General features: G+C 27.1%; 1 protein-coding gene across 3 annotated transcripts in view; it reads right to left on the bottom strand.

Moving 5' to 3' along the window:
- The window catches only part of LOC148234454 (Krueppel-like factor 6), a 244,145-nt gene that overhangs the window by 13,920 nt on the left and 208,981 nt on the right, over nucleotides 1-21,244 (bottom strand). The window contains exon 1 of one of the 3 annotated variants that reach the window (XM_088188454.1): nucleotides 19,366-19,496. The exons of the other annotated variants lie outside the window; for them this stretch is intronic. Coding sequence (XP_088044580.1) covers nucleotides 19,366-19,377 — 12 coding nt within the window. The 5' untranslated portion in view covers nucleotides 19,378-19,496. Of the gene's footprint in view, nucleotides 1-19,365; nucleotides 19,497-21,244 lie in introns of those variants that run through there. 3 annotated transcript variants of the gene reach the window in all.

The raw sequence follows: 21,244 nt of genomic DNA, 5'->3' as shown, positions 1-21,244 counted from the left end.
ATTATCACAAGATTTAATTAGCGTAGTTATTAAAATATAATATAATGCATATTGAATAATATAATAAATAACAAAATAAATAAATAAATTATAATTTTTACGTTTCACCAACAGATGACTTTGTTGCGAATATGAGCGATTTTCGAACAACTGCATTTGTAAGTTTATGAATGAAATGCATAACGTTTAAACGAAAATTTTATGAATGAACATTTCATATATATATATTTGATTTTTATATAATCTTTCTGTTTGTCTGTTTGTTCATATAACAACTCAAATGTACTTTTTTCATAATTATTTTATTAGAGATAAAGTAACTTTACTTACTTAAAAAAGTGAGTTAAGTAGGCAATCGAGTCGATGAAGATGTAATTGATTTTAATTAATTAATTACAATATAATGGAATTATAAGTTGCTCACAGTTAAACTTGCTAGTGAAGTCATTGGGCATATTTATAGGCGATTCTTACAATTTGTATTATTGCTTCGATTCGCAACTCACAATAACAATAAAAAGTCGCAAAGAGTCTATATATATAAATGCTTCTCTCATTGTACTGTCAAAACATTATATGGTTAAGTGTTAAAGGAACAAAGTTGTACCACATATAGATTCAGAATATTTTATATCCAGATTGAGATTCACAATAAAATTGACCTTTAGATTGAGCTGTTGTATCACAATATTTTTTTAGGCAATTTTTATTTGTGTCAAACTTTGTTTGAAATAAAAACATACAATGCTATTTCAGCAAATTATGTTTACTATATCTAGATATAGCACTGTTTTGGTCCTACAATTTTGAGCAATGGAATATTTATATATACATACATATAAGTATGTAATATACATACTATATATGTAAATATTTGTAAGATATAGGGTTAAGTTTAATCAAAACTTGCTCCCAAGTATCATTAGAAACAGTAATATCCTTCATATCACTAGGAACGTAATCTTAAAAATCTTGAGGGCAAAAATAGGCTATGCCTATTGCATTTTTATTGACATCACATCTTACCTTAGCCGCTAGTGTAAGACATGATTATGGCGATAAATAATACGTATTCCAGTGATTCCCTAATTTTTGTGAGGCAGATAATTTCCAAGCAATTTAACCGATATTTTAATAAAATGTGTGTATATAAATATATTTTCTTATTTCAAATTAAGCACTCTGTTGTCTAATCTGGCCCTGGTTCCGAACCGAATCCTTTTAGAGCTACCCACCCGAACGAGCAATTACCCGTGAGTAATAGAATACCGTTAAGATATTCGCCATCACGTAATTCTAGAAAAATGAACATATCGCTCTAGAGTGGCAAAAAACATTCATCAATATGCACCATCAGGGACTGTTAGTTTTTTACCCCTTTTTTAATGTCTCTGGATGCTTTTTAAAAAGTTTTTAATATGTATTGAAATATGAGATATACATTAAACCCATTAGAGAGTTAGTTTATTTTGATTGTGCTAAAATACGTAGGAGGTATTTATTGAAAAATATGTAAATATATAATATAATAAAAAAATAGATTTTTGCCACTAAGATAAGATAAATGGTATTATATGTTGTTCTCTATGAGCATGTCATATTTTACAAATCCATTTGTCCGGCGGAATTATATTTAGTTAAGATGGTGGAATTTTAAACAAATATTTTTTTGATGCACATAGCCAATATTTGCGAAGATGCTCGGTTTCGTTATGCGGAGCGCGTCACTTCAATAATTGATTGTCGATTCGCTAGTTTATAGCGTCCAAGTGAAGCGAAGATAGTATTAAAAAAAAAACAATAAGGAGTACAGGTCGTATGCGTATTTTGTCTTCTCCGTTTTTATTAATATTAATGTATTTAACCAATTAGTGCTAAAAATCAATGAATTGCCTACATAATTAATTTTATAAAATAAGCATAACACAATTCTGTGCGAATTACTGCTCAGTCAGGGTGTCAGAAGAAAGAAGCTTAATTATATTTACATACTTTTTGATCAGGGACGGTATTTCAGCTTTTTTAAATCACCATAATTAAGATTAGCTGCGATTAAATTAATTCAGTAAAATTGATGGAACATTTTAAATACATACTTTTATCGCATTTATTGTATATATAATAGCTAATACTGTTTGGAAGGAATTTAATGTATACATATATAGAATGATCGTTGTTTGTTTTATGCGGATTTGCATATAAATTAATTAACTAGAAATAAATTAATAAACTGATTGAAATAACATATTTTTGGCTTGAAACAGTAAATACAAAACGACGCACACTTGTTTTTGAGATAAGCGTTAAGCGATAATAAAGTGTATGCCATATTCTCAACATTTTATTCGTGCAACGAATTTCGGTCATAGTAGATACCACTGGTAAAACGCTCCTCTTGCATGAGCCATCCAGCTTCAAACACAAGGATGTTTTCGGCGATAGCTTTGATCGCATTACTTCATGTAATAAAAAATGGTAATATTGTTTTAATTTTTAGATTTATGTAATTAATTGGTTTAAAAATCCATAAAAAAAAAAAATTAAATTTGCGCTTTGCGCTCGAAATCTTTGTGTTATATATAATCATTGAAGTTGTATCACTCAATTATAATTAAAAACATGTAAGCAATCTTGAATTGATATTCTTTTGTAATAATTTATAATTCAGTATACAAAGAACTTTTATGATCCATAAGTATAATTATATTTTATGTTAATCATACTTTTGAATATGTAGATTACAACGCTTTTAATGATGATCATATTATTGATTCATACGTTTTAATAATATTCGACTAGCAGTTGCTTGAGCATACTGTACTTTATAATGAAAAAGTAGAAAGGGAAAGAATAAGGAATATGAAGCAAATTCTTCCGTATACATATTCGAAAAAAAAACATCTCAAAGTATTTTACTTTGAGATAGAAAATTAATATTTATTTTCCAGTAAAAATATTAATAACAATCCTTATTATTTTTAATATGTACGAGCCTTTGACTGCATATTAAAAGCGCATTGCCTTTGAGATCTATTGTAGTATCGTGATAAAAGCAAAAAACAATTAACTGATCGGGATTTCAATACTCGATGTATTAATGAAAAATGAATGTTTTGTCAGAGAAGTGGCACAGTCAACGGCTTATCGTTGTATAGAATAATCAATCGGAGTGCACATATCGTTCCATCCCGAACATTCTATTGTATTTATTGTTTTGCGAATAATATTTAATAAAATGGCTGCATATAAATTACGGCCGGAGTATAACAATGGAGGTTTAGTGCATTAAGAATAATAAAAAAAAAATCGCAACGACCGATAAGCGGTATGCAATTTTTTATGAGAGTGGCTAGAATACGTTTGACCGTTAACTTTAAATTAGAAACAAGCTCATAAAACGCGGTTTTAAATTTCCCTTTGTTTCGTTTAAGATTTGCGATATAGTAGTAATGATTTTAAATATATAGCTTTTACCAAGTTTGACACACTTCAACTAATTGCATCTCTTTATATAAATTACAACAGTTTTTAAATAACGTAGTAAGAGTTAAATAAATTCATAAAAGAAACATAATGCCATTATTTATGAAGCTCATCGATCGAAACGCCTATCAATTTTTATTTATATTATACGTTCTACGAAAAACCACGTAAAAAATATATTAAGCTCATACAAAATCATGGAATAGGTTCAGGGATAAAAAATACCGCGTAAAAAAGAATGGAGCTCGTACAAAATGTGGATATATGTTCTAAAAACATGTGTAAATAATATGATGTTATTTATTTATACGCCTATACATATATACAATATAAGAAGAAATAAAAAAAATTAATGTGTACATAATATGTTCATAAACATATATTAAAAAATCTTAGGCCAAGAAAACTCTCTAGTTACTGTTGTTAAAAAATCTGTGACTAAAGTTTGCCTTTTATTTTTGGTCAATTTTTTATGAATTTATTCACATTGCATATAAATATTTTTTATCTCTCGTTGTATTTTTAGAGCTCTTTTAAATCAACTTTTTATTGAAGTAATAAATTTTGATAAAAATTGCAGCGCTCTTTTCGCAACACCAATCAAGTTGCTCTTTTACTTTGATTATGGAGAGATTGTCATTCTTTAAGTCCATTAAACCATCGTTCAATCGTAAAAAAAATAGTTTTCCTTCATATGAATTAATTCCAGCTTAAGACGATTGTTTTTTATACCTAATATGTACGATCTAGCTCAATTTGAATTATCATAATATTCAGACACGCAGTGGCGTAGCTATGGTGGGGCGGAGGCGGCGGGCCGCCCCGGGCGGCACTTGCTTGGGGGCGGCATATTCGCGATGGGATCGTCCAATGTGGTTTTTAACTCTGAATAACATATATAAACCACGAATAATAACCAATTTATTATTTTAGGAAATGCTGATTTTATGATCCTGCAAAAACTGGGGGGATCGCCCTGGGCGGCACATACCCTAGCTACGCCACTGCAGACACGATACTACGATACTACTTATATAAATAAATCGAGTTGTTTCTTATTTGGCTCGCTTTGCAGTTTGATATAAAAAAAATAATTGGAGCGATTTATTTTTGAACCATTTCGTAACAATATGCACATAAATAAAACTACAAGATTTTTAATGCAAGCTTCACATTTCAAACAAATCAAAGGTATATTTTACCGGAACGGTACGAAGGTTCGTTAGCGAAAGTCAGAGCTTACTAAACAATACTGTGGTTATTTTAAGACGTATAAACTTTTTATCTAGTTTTCCTCGTGAAAGCATTCAGAAACGACAGTGTTTGTAAAATGGACACACAAATACCGTACGGATGAATCGAAACAAAACTTGTACTAGTCTGAGGTCTGTTCATTATAAAATAAGATTTAAAGCTTCATTCACTGTATTCATGTGACAACTTAAATAGTGTCCTTTGACGACTTTAAATATATTAAATATAAATAACGCGCGATGGAAAAAAAAGTTATATTAAATGGGGAAATCTGGAAAAAATCATAGCAAGAATATATGTATAAAAAAGTAAAAACAGACCTCAAATAATGAATATGAATTACACTACAGTTGTTTGAGATGTATTTCAGGTATAAGTTCTTTCAGTCTTTTTTATACATACAAGACATAAAAGGAGCGGAACATTGCCTTCAAAAGCACCTACATTCTAGGTAGTATTTTCACAGTAAACATTATTATTCAAAGGAACAGATTGTAGTCTTTTGACGCGGCTCCGTTTGTGTTAAAATTTGTTTGCAAATTAATGTAGACTATTGCTTTTTCAACGTTTGAAAAATATTAGACATGAAACATAAGTTTAGGTATTCGATCTGAAAATTCAGATTAGTTTAATTATATAAATTTATTGTATTGTCAATAATTCGACAACTGGATTTAATGCAGCAAAATAAATAATACATTTAGTTTCATGTGGTTATTCCTAAAAAAAATCTAAAAAAAATAATATGATCTTTACCGAAATTACTATGGACTTTTAATATAAGAGAACTAATCAACGTATATGCAAATTGAATTTTGGTCAAGAAGAGCGCAAAAAAATTATCACTTCTCAGAAGTCAAAAATTCACGTCAAAAGCAATGAAATCCTGTCGGCTAACGCTCGGTAACGAGCGTTCCCACTGCGACTTGATATACAATAGATAGTAAAGATGAGATGCCATTTATTTATTGTATGACATACATTAACTCAGAGGTCGGCAAAGTGCGGCTCCAGAGCCGCATGCGGCTCTTTGGCTCCTTAAGTGTGGCTCTAGCACAAATATCCACGGGCATTCGCATCAGATTTAAAAAAACAAGGAAATATGGAGCTCTAAATTCGAACGTCTTAGTGTTGATTTGAAAAATTATAATAAAAGTTTGCCAAATTGATAAATAGATTTGGCTCTCAATTTTTTTAATCGTTATAATGTACATATTTGGCTGTTTGGCTAATAAGTTTGCCAAACACTGCATTAGCTCAATCGGTATTGGGACAAAAATTTCATACATCTTATTTGTTGAAAACGATATCTACGAAAATGGCGAAGCCTTTATTGCTTAAAAGCAGAAGCGAATAATAAAATGGATTAACCTAAGTAGTTTTACCGAGGTAGGATATCAAAGTAAACCTTACCTATGCAAAATATTTCATCGGCTGATATTTCGGAGAACATTTTTTAAATTTAATTTAATATGCTTGATATTTTTCTACGATATGCGCGACGAGTCAACATAAAAGGAATACATTTGCTTTATCTCAGGCAAGTATAATGGTACCTAACAGCTGTAACAGAGAAATTACTGTGCCGCGCCCTGATAAGGATGGCTGGCGAAGTGAAAATTAAATAGGTATTACATACATATATGAAATTAGTTTTATACATATATTTCTACATAAATAGTCCATGGAATATGCTTCACTAAGCACATTAGCAATAAATAACTATCAATATTTAAATAAAAATAATTTTTGTAAAATGTTTTTTTTTTTATTTTTTTTATCTAAATAATGCAATGCTAGTAATTTTTCTGTTACCAATTAAATATATGTTCTACCAAATGATGTATTGCTTTTGATTACCTGACACGATTAAGAGTACATAAAAAAAGTTTCAAATTTTTATAACACATGACATAATTAATTTATTTAAAAAATGCAAATCAATGATTTTTTTTAATTGCATATGTCAGATCAAAAAGGTTTATGCAGTATTTACATATGTTTTATTCTATAATATTTATGATATAATTAATGCTACTTTTAACATAAGTAGAAATAAATAAGTATACGAGAGATAAATATTAAATGAAATGATTTTGAAATATTAAATGAAATGAGTGATGACACACCTCATTCAAATAAATATCATAATCATTAATCATACAAATCTGTTTTTAAAAAAAAATATGTCAAAAAATTCATGAAAAACATTAGACATAATTTATGGAAGCCGCCTAAGGTTCTTTCGTATAATCGTAACAAGCAAAAAATAGTGAGTAATATATTTTATTGGAATAAATTGGCTAGTGGTTCTCTGGTCCCTAGTATAAAAATCTAGGAGGCACCTAGAAGAGGTCGAACAAAGACGATGTTCAAAAAAAATAACTTAGTGCCCGTATTCTAGAAAAATATTTTTTTTTATAATTAATAAAAGAGTTTTAATTAAAATATTTAATAAATTAAAACAATAGTTGCTTGGGTTTTCGAATGATGCGAGCATTGTCGGATTATTTTTTCGCTCAATTAATTAAAATAATAATAATGCCAATACCGGTATTATCGCAATCCCTAATTACTGTTTAGCTCATCGTGACGCATTAGGATAACCTGTTAGGTCACGATGGTCTTAATATCATTTAAATAAATAAATAATTTGACTCTTTCGGGTCACGAATATATTCGTTACATATACTATTTTTAATGAAACATTATTTTTTAATGGTATACATGAACAAAGTTTATTATTTCAGTAGCAACTAAAGAAATTAAATTGTCATCTGTTCATAAATTTCACGGTAATCAGTAAAAAAATATAGTCAAATGATCACACATACATATGTATATAGTCATGTGATATCATTTTTATAATACGGTATCGATCCCGTAACGAGTACTGTCAAAAATGTGAAAGTCTCTCTTGGAACGATTGGACCGACTTGGGCGCAAGCGCGTCTCCGCCATTTCATCTGCTCGTTTCTAAGATTGCGGGTCTCAGATGGCTTCGATCTGCTGAAGTCTCGTGACGCCATTGTCGTATATGGAACTCTCGTATATACAAACACACGCAACACTCACGTAAAAAAATATTACGTAACAAAATCACAAGCTAAACAGTGATCTCCAAAATGAAATAGTATATACAGAATGACACAGATAAGAACTGATGTCTTCTAATCCTTTTTTTTAATTTTAAATTTGATAAATAATAAGATAATGAGAATATAAACTCTTTAATAGCCTGAGACTATGCACTATAAACTAGTCTCTTAAAAGTAATACTTCTTCCTAAGCCGGGCACGGACCATAAACTTCCATTTAGTTACCGGCTTATAAGTTTACAGCTCGTTGCTATTAAAATAAATTATAAAATAAACTAAGTTAATAATAAAAAAATATTTTCTGAATTATAAAGCTTCCATTGCAGCATGACGGGCGTTAGCCCTATGCGTTAGAACGGATACAAACAAATCAAAATGTACTACAAAGACCGAATTAGTGAAAAACCTTATTTAAAGAACAACCATAGTCACAAAAAATATTTTTTTGCACGAGAGAATAAAAACTATTTGTTTTCTCTATAAATCGAAATTAGCTTCATGTATTTACAATAACGCTTCAATTACGACAATCGACAGTTCTGTTAGATTTTGGCTTATTCATATTGCATCACACATCAGTTGGTATTAATATTGAATTATCTCCACAATTCAATTGTATCACTGGTAACGCTTGTCAAATAGCGGAACACGCTGTAATGGTACAAAATAATACTAAGAAATATATAGGTCTGCTAAAAGCATGAAAAGTTGTAATGGAACAAATTCGAATTAATTTCACATGAATGGTTATATTTTAAACTGTGTGATTAAATGATGTATTAATCTAAAAACATCATCTTTCGTAATTATTTTATTAGAGTGCTGAATAATAAATTAGAAAATTGGAAAGTTCCATATGTGAAATACATAAAGTAAACGTAGAATAGAATTCAAAGATTTGTACGAAAGTTTGTAAGTTTTTATCCTCTTAATTAATGCTTTTATTTATGTACAATACTTATTGATAGTCATAATGTACTATAAAAATATTTATCTAGTCAAACCATTTAACTTTATAATGCGTTATTTTTTAATTAAAATTTAATAATATACGTTTGCATAAAAACAGATTTTTATTAAACAAATATTAATATGTTTCATCCAATGATATTTATATAAAGTAATCACAAAATGAACATCGCGTATTAAATGAATCGAAAAAATCACTTATTAATGATAATTTTTATTTTATTGATTCAAAATATTTCGATAGCCGCCCTTTGCACATCGTCTGCATATAGATTTTTTACTCGCTAAAAAGCATCGATCGAAAGTGATGAAGCAAGGTCTGGAAAGTAAGGTGGATGAGAATTTTTTTTAGATTTTATAGAAAGAAAATTTCGCCACATGGAGACGCGTATTATCATGTTGTAGAACTATTCGATTTCTATTGACAAGTGCAGGTCATTTTTTATTTCCTTGCAAACGTAAAAAATTATAAGAAAAAATATGCAACATTGCTGTACAATGTTTGTAATACTTCTATTTTTCAAATGAATACTTAATAGTATTGATTTGTTGAAATTAAGATCCTCATATAATTAAAAATAATGTTTTTTAACCCCTTAAACGGTTTCGCCGTACATGTACGGCGGTCGATCTTTTACTGTTTTTAGGTACCCAAGATTTTTATATATTTACATATATAACTAAAGATGTAATAAATAAAAAACAATTTATTTTTATAATATTTTTTTAAATAATACCAATAAATTACCATGACAAAAATACTTTGTATTAATTTTATAAAAAATATTGAGTGTCGCTAAATTGATTTTTTCTACAATTTACTATAAATGCAATATAAGATAATAATCAATAAATAATTATAAAAATATACGTAAAATTAACTCAATCTAAAATTAACAAATGTGTATAAAGCACTATTCAAAAGGTTAATAAAAAGTATAGTTTTTATGCATTATTCTATTATACATATGAAAGAATCTCGGTGTTTCTTAAATAAAAAATAAAGGCAATGTTATCATAATAGATTAGAACAGCTGTCAGAGTTATTTACGTAGATAATCATTCAGTTCTTTTTATATACAAGCAGAGATTGTAATACCGGTAATACCGTTATTACTTTCAAATTCGTACATTTTATTTGATAAGATATTCTAAAATAAATATTAAATGTGCTGTAAATATAAAAATAAATCAAATCTGAATCACACACATAAATCACACAAATCTGTTTTTAGAAAAAAATATGTCGCATGCTTCGCAAACAGATTAATAATTTTTTACGCATTCCTTTCTCGTAAGGTTATTTCGAATTATCGTAACTGGCAAAAAATAATGAGTAATTGTATAAGTATATATTTAGAAAAATATAATAAGTTCACGCAAAATATTTATTATTCAATTTGATTAGAACAAATAATAAAATAAGAAGCAAGTAAAAAGAAAAATATGTTTTATTTATTGAATTAATTTTATATGATTAAAGTTGTATAAATTCAATAAAAAAATTTTTTTTAATATTTTGCAATTATTTCTAGTTGATTTTGGTAAATCAGTAAAGGGTTTAATGAAGGGGTGGCCAAATCACGGCCTGCAAGATTCATCACACTTTTACAAAATATTATTTATTTATTTTATAATGGCCAAATAATATTTATTTTATAATGGCAATTTTTTACTCCAAAAAAATGTCTATAGTGTATCTAAATCTAATATGGGGATATATAATTTTATATGTGGTCCGCGGAGTAATGTATTTCCAAAGTGGTTCGCAAGATCTTTTGGGTTGGCCTCTCTTGGTTTTATGTATTATATTTTAAAAAAATTGTGGCAAGCTTCACAGAAAATGCTTTAAGGGTGTTTCAAAAACGATGTTTTCTTATACTAATTGCTGCAAAAAATATTTTCAAACGCCTGAGCTAAAAATTTAGGAGGCAGTCAGAAGTTTTTGCCAAAAACAATATTTTATTATATATTACTAATTGTTGCGAAAAATATTTTCAAACTTTTTTTTCTGAAAAAAATAAATACATGAAAGTGAAGAAATAAATGAGTCAAAAATGTTGTCCAAAGATTTTTATTAGTAATAATATATCACCGTATCAAGTATTTTTAGAAGAACCTGAATGTAAGGAAAATTATTTAAAAGCTTCCTTTTGTTTGAAACACAAAATACTCATAAATAAACAGGCGGATAATATTTATTTTATAATGGCAATTTTTTACTCCAAAAAAATGTCTATAGTGTATCTAAATCTAATATGGGGATATATAATTTTATATGTGGTCCGCGGAGTAATGTAGTTCCAAAGTGGTTCGCAAGATCTTTTGGGTTGGCCTCTCTTGGTTTTATGTATTATATTTAAAAAAAATTGTGGCAAGCTTCACAGAAAATGCTTTAAGGGTGTTTCAAAAACGATGTTTTCTTATAATAATTGCTGCAAAAAATATTTTAAAACGCCTGAGCTAAAAATTTAGGAGGCAGTCAGAAGTTTTTGCCAAAAACAATATTTTATTATATTATACTAATTGTTGTGAAAAATATTTTCAAACCTTTGGTTCTGACCAAAAATAAATACACGAAAGTGAAGAAATAAATGAGTAAAAAATGTTTTTGTAAATAGTCGTTCACAGATTTTTATTAGTACTCGTAGACACCACAATAATGGATCAGCGTATTTTAGAAGAACCGGAATGTAAGGAAGATTGCTTAAAACTTATATTTTGAAGAACTTGACTTGGCGGCCAATGAAAATTATTTTCTGCCCAAAACGATGTTTTCTTATACTAATTGTTGCAGAAAATATTTTTAAACATTTTTTTCTGACAATATAATAAATAAATATATAAGACAAAAATGTTTTTGTAAATAGTTGTCCAAAGATTTTTATTAGTAATAATATATCACCGTATCAAGTATTTTTAGAAGAACCTGAATGTAGGGAAAATTATTTAAAAGCTTCCTTTTGTTTGAAACATAAAATACTCATAAATAAACAGGCGGATAATTGGTCATAAATGTCGATAATTAATGTCAAAAATATGAAAAAGACAATAGTAGTCATTTATATTCAATAGCTTCCAAGAAAATGTTCCGATTTATAAGTCCTTCAATTTTTCGCAAAACTCGCAAGCATGTATCAACATATAATAATATATAATAGCATAAACTTTTCATTAATGAATATCTATTAAATTTGGCGAATAAACAAAATTTAAAGACATTTAAATTAAAGTTGTAATGTAATAAAAAAAAATATCTACAATCGCAAATTTTTATAAAACATATTCACCAAGTTGGATTATAGTAAGAAATAAATATATAGATAGAAGCTAAACCGGCACCGAAATAAAATATATATATATATATATATATATATATATATATATATATATATATATATATATCTTTAAAACAAGTTAACTAATTATAATATTTGATATATTGAAACAATAATTTTCTGGGTATTCGAATGCTTGAGTTTTGCTAATCATTAAACATGCGAGCGGTATTCGGAGTATTTTTTCGTTTTTTTTTATTTATTACAAATTACATGAAATAATATTAATAATATCAATACCGGTATTGACTGTTTTGTCTCTCATAATAATTAAAATATAAGCAAAAAGAATAACTGCTTATTGCAATAGAAGGAATACTAAGTAAAAACAGAGTAGAAAGACACCCGTTGTCACTGATAAACTCATTCGAAATAAATTATGATAAGTGTTTAACGATTTTTAAAATGATGTGTGCCGAAAAAGAGAGCCAAAATATTACAAAAAATAAGGAAGAGGACGATCTAAAGATAAAGTACTAACTATAGTTGACGAAGAAACATTTATTGCGAATAATTACTATGAATAATAATAATAAATTTATTTATTAATGAACTAATTTGTAAATTATGGTTCGTTATAAATTCACATGTATGTCATATATTTGCGCAATATTAAAGATTACAATATCGTATACACGTACCACTCAAAAAATGTCAAAGGATAACAAAAAACTGTTTCATATTCGCTATTCGCAACTCTGCCACACCTCGGTTCAGTGAACATTTCGCATTTTCCACTGGTGAGCAAACTTAATTAACGTATAATCGAATTGCGGTATGAGTTTATAGGACAAAATGCATAGCGTTTTTAAAAATAAATAGACAAACATATCAGTAATGTGCAGGTACGCTTGCGAAAATATTTCATACATAAATAAACATTAAAATACTGCACACAATTCGCAACACTATAATTAAAACGCATTACTAATTGGCATTATAACAAAAATTAAGTCAAATGGTTAAAGTTAAAACGACTTTAAAATTAATATTACTAAATTGTGAATTAAACATTGTTTATAATGACGGTATGAATTATTATTATTTTATTTTTATAAATTTATAATTTTAATTATATTATAATATTTCATCGACTTACGTACTCGATGCTCTATTTTTTTTACTTTGAAATGGATCATGGAGCGTTGAACTCACCTGTAAAAAATAAATTAGAAAAATTAATACAGTGTATAATGAAAATTAGTATATAAACACAGTGATCTGTGTTAATGCATAAAATTAGTTCACGAATAATTCATACGTATTTTATATTAATTTGTTAAAATAAATATTTTATTTTGATAGTTGATGAATATATTGTAGAAAACTGTATAACATATTAATAAAAAAAATGCTAAATTTGTACGAATATTTAAAAATATTTTGTAATATGCTGCATAAGAAAAGGTGGGTCCGTGTTAGATGCATGCTTCCTTGGAAGTTTTTAAATGGCAAAAAATATATATTTCGAACAAGATAAAAAATAAAAAAAAACAGATTTAATTCATCAAAAGGCAAAAAAAAGGTTGTGTCTGTGTCAGATGTTTGAAAATATGCATGATTTTTTAAAAGCTCTTAGAAAAGTTAACAAAAATATATTTAGAAATTTTTAAACTAGTCTAATTGACCTTATCTTTGCTTTGATGATATGATAACTACATTAATAATCAGATAATTTTAAATCGCGCCGCGTGGGAATCGGCAGATTGTAAAAATTTAGGGGGGCTAAATATCTAAAATATGGTTATACAGCAGTAAATCTATTTTTTAACAGTATAATAAATTTGTTTTAAATCTCTTTTTTATTAAATTGTATCGTGCATTTTTTTTTTGATAAAGCATAACTAATTTTAATTTGAACTATATATCTGTTTTAAATAAAAGCGATTAGATTTTATTAAAAATAGCATAAAACACGCAAGATACTTTAAATATAATGTAAATATTTCGCGTTTCACTATTATAAAACTACATTAATTACTTTATGTGGCTTCTTGTAACTAACTGTGCTTTTGTTGTGGCTTTTGAGAAGCTATTGAGGTAAGTGAATGAATATAATAGATTTATTTCACTCTCGATTCCGCCGGGTGGATTTGAAAGAGCACTAGTACTTTGTCCATTGAGAATATTGCACCGGATCAAAGCTTTTTTTATGTGTATTTTCTATTGGAAAACAGAATTGACAGATGAAAGAAAAAGCAAATTTGCAATACGCATTAATTCGACAAGTTTATCATTTGAAAATAATCGCTTTTACGTTAATTAAATAGTACGTCTAATAAGTCTTCTCGATCCCTAGACAATTAAAATGATCTCAAAAGCTCATTTAATTGAAATCCGTTTTCCGGTAGTCGATTATTTGCATCTCTTAATTCCGAATAAAAAAAACTATCTCGAGCTCATCAATACGAATAATTTAACAGCATAAAAAAATAAGTAATAAAAAGAAAAATATTAAAACTTTTATATTAAATAATCCTTAAAGTGAAGTGCGTGAAATTTTTAGATGTACATGAAAGGTACGATGTTTGAGCTCCTTAGCAATTGGTGAATCGTGTTTCAAAGTATGCTTATTGAAATGCAATAGTCGCTATTTATGGTTGACTGAAGATAAAACACAGGTACAACATCAGGTATAAATAAACTTTTCCGATCAGTATTTAATGTATATAATACATTTCAACTAAAAGTATTTCTGTTAAGACTATTATGAAAATTACTCACTGCCCTTCAAAAGGACATACCTGTATTAATGAACAGAGGGGTGTCTCTCACCATGACAACGCCAAACCCCGCCTGGCGATGATGTAAACATAATTTGAATTTCACTACAAAAAACACCTATAGTTCAATATCCCTTTGATTCATTGACGGCCTCAAAGTACATATATAAAAAAAGCAGAATCGTTCGAAAATATATGTATAAGTAATTTAACTATGTATTTTAATATCTTTTTATACAAAAAGTTCTAACTTTCTGATTCATAAATAAAAAAGAATAATAAAAGTTCACACTTTGATAAAAGACCGATTTACAATGGTAAGCACGTTTATTAAAGACTTGAATATAAGGTACATATTCTAAGGATTAATATAAATTTCTAGTTTCTCCATGTTTTTTATTTCTTGATAATTTTGGATGAATAAAAAAATATATGTAAAACATTGTTTTATATATATTTGTAATTATGATTTTACAGTATATCATTGTAGATACTTTATATTATCGATAAACAGAGAACTAGATGATCGTTAAAGAGAGCAAACATTTTTTAAAATAAACGTTAATAATTGTAGCGAAAATTGTCTTACTTTACATTTATCATTTTTCGAACAAGATAGAGATAAAAAAAACTGGGTTATTGAAAAAGCCAGCTTTAAATGCATCGACAGGAAAAATTTATGTGGAAAGCCCCCATACATATTTGTAATCTACTGATTCCTACGCGAAGCAGTTTCTTCTTATCATATTATAATAGTAATTTCAAAATTACCAAAACAAAGATAATGGCAATAAGAGAAGTTATGAAAATGGTTAACAATTTGTTTCCATATAAATACTTCCGATTTATAAACATCTGACATGGACCTACCCTTTCTTATGCAGCGTTTGAAAAATATTTAAAAATATTTATACAAATTTAATTTTAAACAAAAATAGACTGATTTCCTTCTTAAGATTTTTTAAATTCATCAAATATAATAACGTAACTCTATGAAAAACCCCTAAGCATTTTTGCAATCTGCTATTTATCCCAAGGAACGGTTTTAATGCTGTTCTAACTTTTTAATAAGAGCTTTTAAGAAAGCATGCATATTTTCAAACATCTGGCACGGACCCACCTTTTTTAGTACAAATTTAATTTTAAATAAAAAAATGTACTTAAGATTTTAAATTTTTATAGTACAACTCCATGAAAAGCCCCAAACATTTTTGAAATCTGCTACTTATCACGTAGGGCGTTTTTTTTCTTATTTAAATACTTTTTTGACATTATAATTTCAACAAAAAAAATCAGCGTTTGTAAAATATTGAAAAATATTAGTACAGATGTAATTTTCAATTTCTCTATCGAAAACCCCAAAACATTTTTGAAATCTGCTATTTATCACGCATACAGTTTTTTTATCTGAGTATAGTTTAAAAAATACAGCGGTTGTAAAACATTTAAAATTATTCTTGCAAATTAAATTTTTAATAAATAACGGTTTCAGAAAATTTTTCGAGAAATTTGCAGTAACGTGAAAAAACAGTAATTGTATGTTACAATATATACAAAAAAAATATATCTTTGAACACATATTTATTATTGAAAAAATAGATTAATTGCTTTATAATCATATTTTAGATATAAAAATAGAACACCAAAAAATTACAAAAAAAAATTACTTTTGTAAAAAATTAAAAAATTTTTTACAAAAGAAATATATTTATTGCTCTTTAACTTTATTTTGGATACAGTGCGAAACAAAACTATGATCGATTAAAAAATCCAGTCGTCTCAAAAATAAGCTTACATTCTCGTATTTTTTAACCTAATATTAAAATTCATAACTTTAATTTAGTAATGTTATACTAAAACATCTTTCTGTCATCTAAATAACAGGACATAAAAATACAAATTCGTTTCAACGGCTATAAATCTATAATCTTTGCCAGTTTCATACAAACTACAATAATGGTGTGATAAAGCAAATTTATTGTATTTTAATATCTTTATAGAGCAAGATGTTGTGAGTTTAAAAGTGTAATGATAAGTATATTTTGCGAAATGGAACAGTGAAATAATTTGACTAATTTCTGAGCAGAGTATAAAATAAGCCATCGCTAATAGAATGTGATTTTACGTTTTTAGGTAAACAAACCGGCAGTGTGATGATAATACGATTCTTGGGTCGTCGAACCGTTTTAAAGTGACCTCGGATTTGTCTTCTTCAGCGATAACAGTTAACTCGACTGCAAGTTTAATAACGGTCCCGAGCCTATCCGTCATACTTCGTTGCCCATCCATGGTGCAACACTTTTTTTAGGCTTTGCTTTCGATCATATCTACCTTATTAAATTCGGACATTTTTAAACCTATATTTTTTCATTAAATAATTTATTAGCATCTAAAAAATGCATTTTTTTTATCATAAAATTGCTTGTTTTTGTTAAAGTAAAAACAAAAATACAAAGAGTAACCGTGAAGCACAACGATATTATAAATCATATAAAATTACTTGTCTTTGTACCAATATTTTAGTTTATATTTTAATTAAATGTTCCTTTTTTTAAATTAAATGGTAGATATATAAGATATTTCCAAAATAAATGACGTTTTTTTTTAATTTAAATTTGAACAATCATCTGATATTAAAAAAAAACATTAACTTAAAATTTACTATTGGCCGAATTTTTACTGAGAGAACAATGAATTTATTTAAAATAAATTTACGGTCACTAAAAACATTTGTAAAGTCAAAGATGGTTTTGAGACAATGTGTATGGGTTCTACACAAGGGGATTGTGCATTACTAAACCATTAAACATGGCGAAACGATAACAGTAAGATTATAATCTGATTACATCTTGATCCTTACGACTAATAATAATTTCATTGAAGAATAAAGAATGTTGAAATTATGCATTGAATCTACTAATGGATTTTTTGAATAATAAATACATATTATTCTTTGATTTTATTATTTATAAAAAAATACAAACTCTTTATGACAAAGTAACTGAGCATTAATAATTCTATTTATGATATTACTGGCAATATTAATAATATAATTTGATAAGATTCTATGGAGCACTGGATATTTTAATTTATTGTGCAATGATCTATGCCATAGGTTCTAGGAGAAAAAAATTTTTTGGGTGAAAATGTTTTGAATTTACTAATTTTCTGCGAATACTATTTTTATAAATAGTAATTCTTGTTTTATTTTATGTTTATTTTTATAAATAGTAATAAGTGGCAAATAATTAATATAAATAGCAAATATTAATATAAATAATGAATATTAATTATTAATAGCATTTTTAATTTCATAAGTAGCACCGTATAAATAGCATATTTTAATTAAATAATTTTATAGTTTTTTTATTTTTAAACTTATTATTTAAAATTCTAAAATTGCACAAGCTACATGGAATTTAAAAACATATGGGCATTTTTATGATAACAATAAGTTTTGAGAATCTATGCTATGATACATAAGCAGTATTTTTATAGATATTTTGTCAAATATTTTATATTCATTTTAGCCAATTTTTAAACACAAATCAGATTCTAAATTAAATTGCCTTAAAAATGTTTATTATCCTTAGAATTTCACGTTGGAAAAATAAGAGACATAACAAAGCCTTTGTCTTCTACTATTTTGAAAATAATTATAAAAATATTTAAAACAACAATGTCACAAAACTAAGATTACTATAATGATCATTTTTCATTTCCCAAAAAAATATTATTTTATTTTTATTTTTTTTTAACTACGAGAAGCTTTTATTGATTTTTAAAATCGTATTTTTTATTTCTAAAATAATATTGTCTTTAAAATTGTTTAATTATTTTAAAAGTATTACATATTATAAAATATTTAAAAATGGCAATATTTCAATCCATTTTTAATGAAGCGTACGCTTAACCTAATTTATTATCTTAGACACTGCACGCATTGCAATTGTATACTTTTTTGCTACATGTAGCTAGATAATAATTACACGATTTTAATGGGTCACTTTATCGCAAGCGAGTCTTTGTTTGATTAGTGCACAAAGAGGATTTGCAAATTTGCGTATTTTATTCGTATTGTAAAATATAACTAAAATTAATATAATTTTATTAGCTTGCATTTGCATAAAAGAGCTATTAATATTTTATTTATTTTGAATAAATTATTAAAATAAATACAAAAATATATTGCGCGATGAGTCAAAAACGTATCAGTCTCATACTGTATTGTAGTTACATTCATTTCCTTTCCCGATAACAATGACACATCCGAGATGGGTTTTTATTTATTTTATTTTCAACTTAAAAATGCATATTCATAGATAATGTATTTGTAAACATCTGGTGTGTAAGTAAATGATAATTTTTAAAGTAAATATCGACAGCAAAATATATTTCGTACACAAATTAGTTATTTTCTCGAAAATATACAAGGCGCGAGCTATGCACTAGATTGTTAAAATTATCATTTTTGTTTAAATATAATTTTAATTTAAATACCTCTAAGTCCATCGCTAGATTTCGAAACACGTCTAGTTGCGCCGGGAGCGTATAAGCGACTGGTGGGGAGCGGTGCTTATTGCATGGAGGTCGACAAAGAACTGAGGTCGTTAATCAGAGACGCATCCGCACTCACTAGTCCCCACGTTGATTCACACAGCATCCCTGCGCAATGACCGTTTACGTCATCTACGTTGGTGTATGTGCAACATTCGATGTTTGATTAAAAACACGTCGCACCCCATAACGCTCTATAGAGTTATACCTAATATAGTGCGCTGGACAGAACTCAAAGGCTAACGATCAACTATGTTTCGGTGCGCCGCCAATTAATCTGCGAGGCATTATTTATTCCGTTTGAGCTTGTACATGGGCGTTAGTGACTGTCCGCACACATATATATATTACAAAATGAAGGGTATTGTATTTGCTTGCTTGAAAATAATAAAATAAACAATGTGAATCATTTTTTTTCTATTAAATAACGTTTTATTGATTGACTAAATTACATAAAAATATATTTTTAGATTGATTATTATACACAATGAATTTAATGATTTTTTGGTGCAAAATAATAATTATAGATTTTTTATTTTATTTTATCAAATATAATACAAAATGAAATACCGGTAGTAGTGATTTTTTTCCATTTTCAATTTGTTTTTCAAATTCGTACAATTTATTTGATGAGATATTTCAAAATAAGTATTAAAATTCAAAAATAAATCAGTTTTTAGAAAAAAATCAGATTTATGATTTTATAACCATTTCTTTCTCATAATGATTTTTAGATAATCGTTGACAAAATATGATAAGTAATATAGGAATATATTTTATTGGAATAAATTATCAAATGATGCTCTGGCCCGTGGTATAAAAATTTAGGAGGCATCCAGAAGTGGTCAATCATTTTTTTTGTCAAAAACAATGTTTTTTCATGTATTAATTGTTGCAAAAATAGTTTCAAACATTTTTTTAGCAATAAGAAATAAATGGGACAAAAAAATTTTTGTATAAAAAAATAGAAAACATCCAGAAGCGCTTAATCAATCTTTTTTGTTATAAGAAAAATAAAGTATACTAATGCTATATTATAAAATTTAGTATTTATCTTAAGAAACACACTTTTTAAATGTAGAGCTTATGACTTTAAAGCTTAAACTTATTAAATAAGCGTATACCAGAGAGATATTGAAAAGGTTTTCGACTGGGAACATACACTGAGAACAGAACCGGAAGTACCGTTTTTTTCCATTTCAAATCCGTACATTTTATTTGACGAGATATTTTAAAATAAATATAATTTGCAATAATTAAAATAAAATTATATAAATAAAGCACATCTTTATGTGATTAAGATGTGCTTTATTTATATCAAAAGTATTCGAAAATTACGATCGCGTCCTCTTTTGAACCCCGTTAGGGCCAGGACGCCTATGACTGTCGCCATCTAGCTCTTTAATACGCTCCCATTGGACATTGACATTTTTTATGTCAGCTACGAAGAGCTGGTCCGGTTCGATTTATTTAATTTGAATATTTTCTGATTTTTTTTTTACTATTTATTATTTTTAACTTACTTGCAGTATTTTTTTTGTGTATTATAATACTAGGTATTGTACTTTGTCACCATATTGACGCATTGGTCAAATTTTTATTTTTTATTCATAAATTAATATAAAAAAACCCTGACAAACCTTATTAATCAGGAATATATTTTTTTTCACAGATTATGTCAATTTTAAATTAAATAGCATATGTGCTCAAACTTTTAATTCTTATAAAAAACGCTACATATTTTCATATACAAAATTTGAAGATACGTTTGACGTAACAGTATAATTTATTAAAAATATATTTTACTTGATAAAAAAATAAT

Source organism: Plectrocnemia conspersa, unplaced genomic scaffold (genome assembly GCF_051122295.1).
Source record: "Plectrocnemia conspersa isolate PC_06_02 unplaced genomic scaffold, ASM5112229v1 ptg000006l, whole genome shotgun sequence".
In the NCBI taxonomy this organism is placed as follows: Eukaryota; Metazoa; Arthropoda; class Insecta; order Trichoptera; family Polycentropodidae; genus Plectrocnemia; species Plectrocnemia conspersa.
The sequence above is the reverse complement of the archived record's forward strand: the minus strand, read 5'-3'. Positions and strand labels throughout refer to the sequence as shown.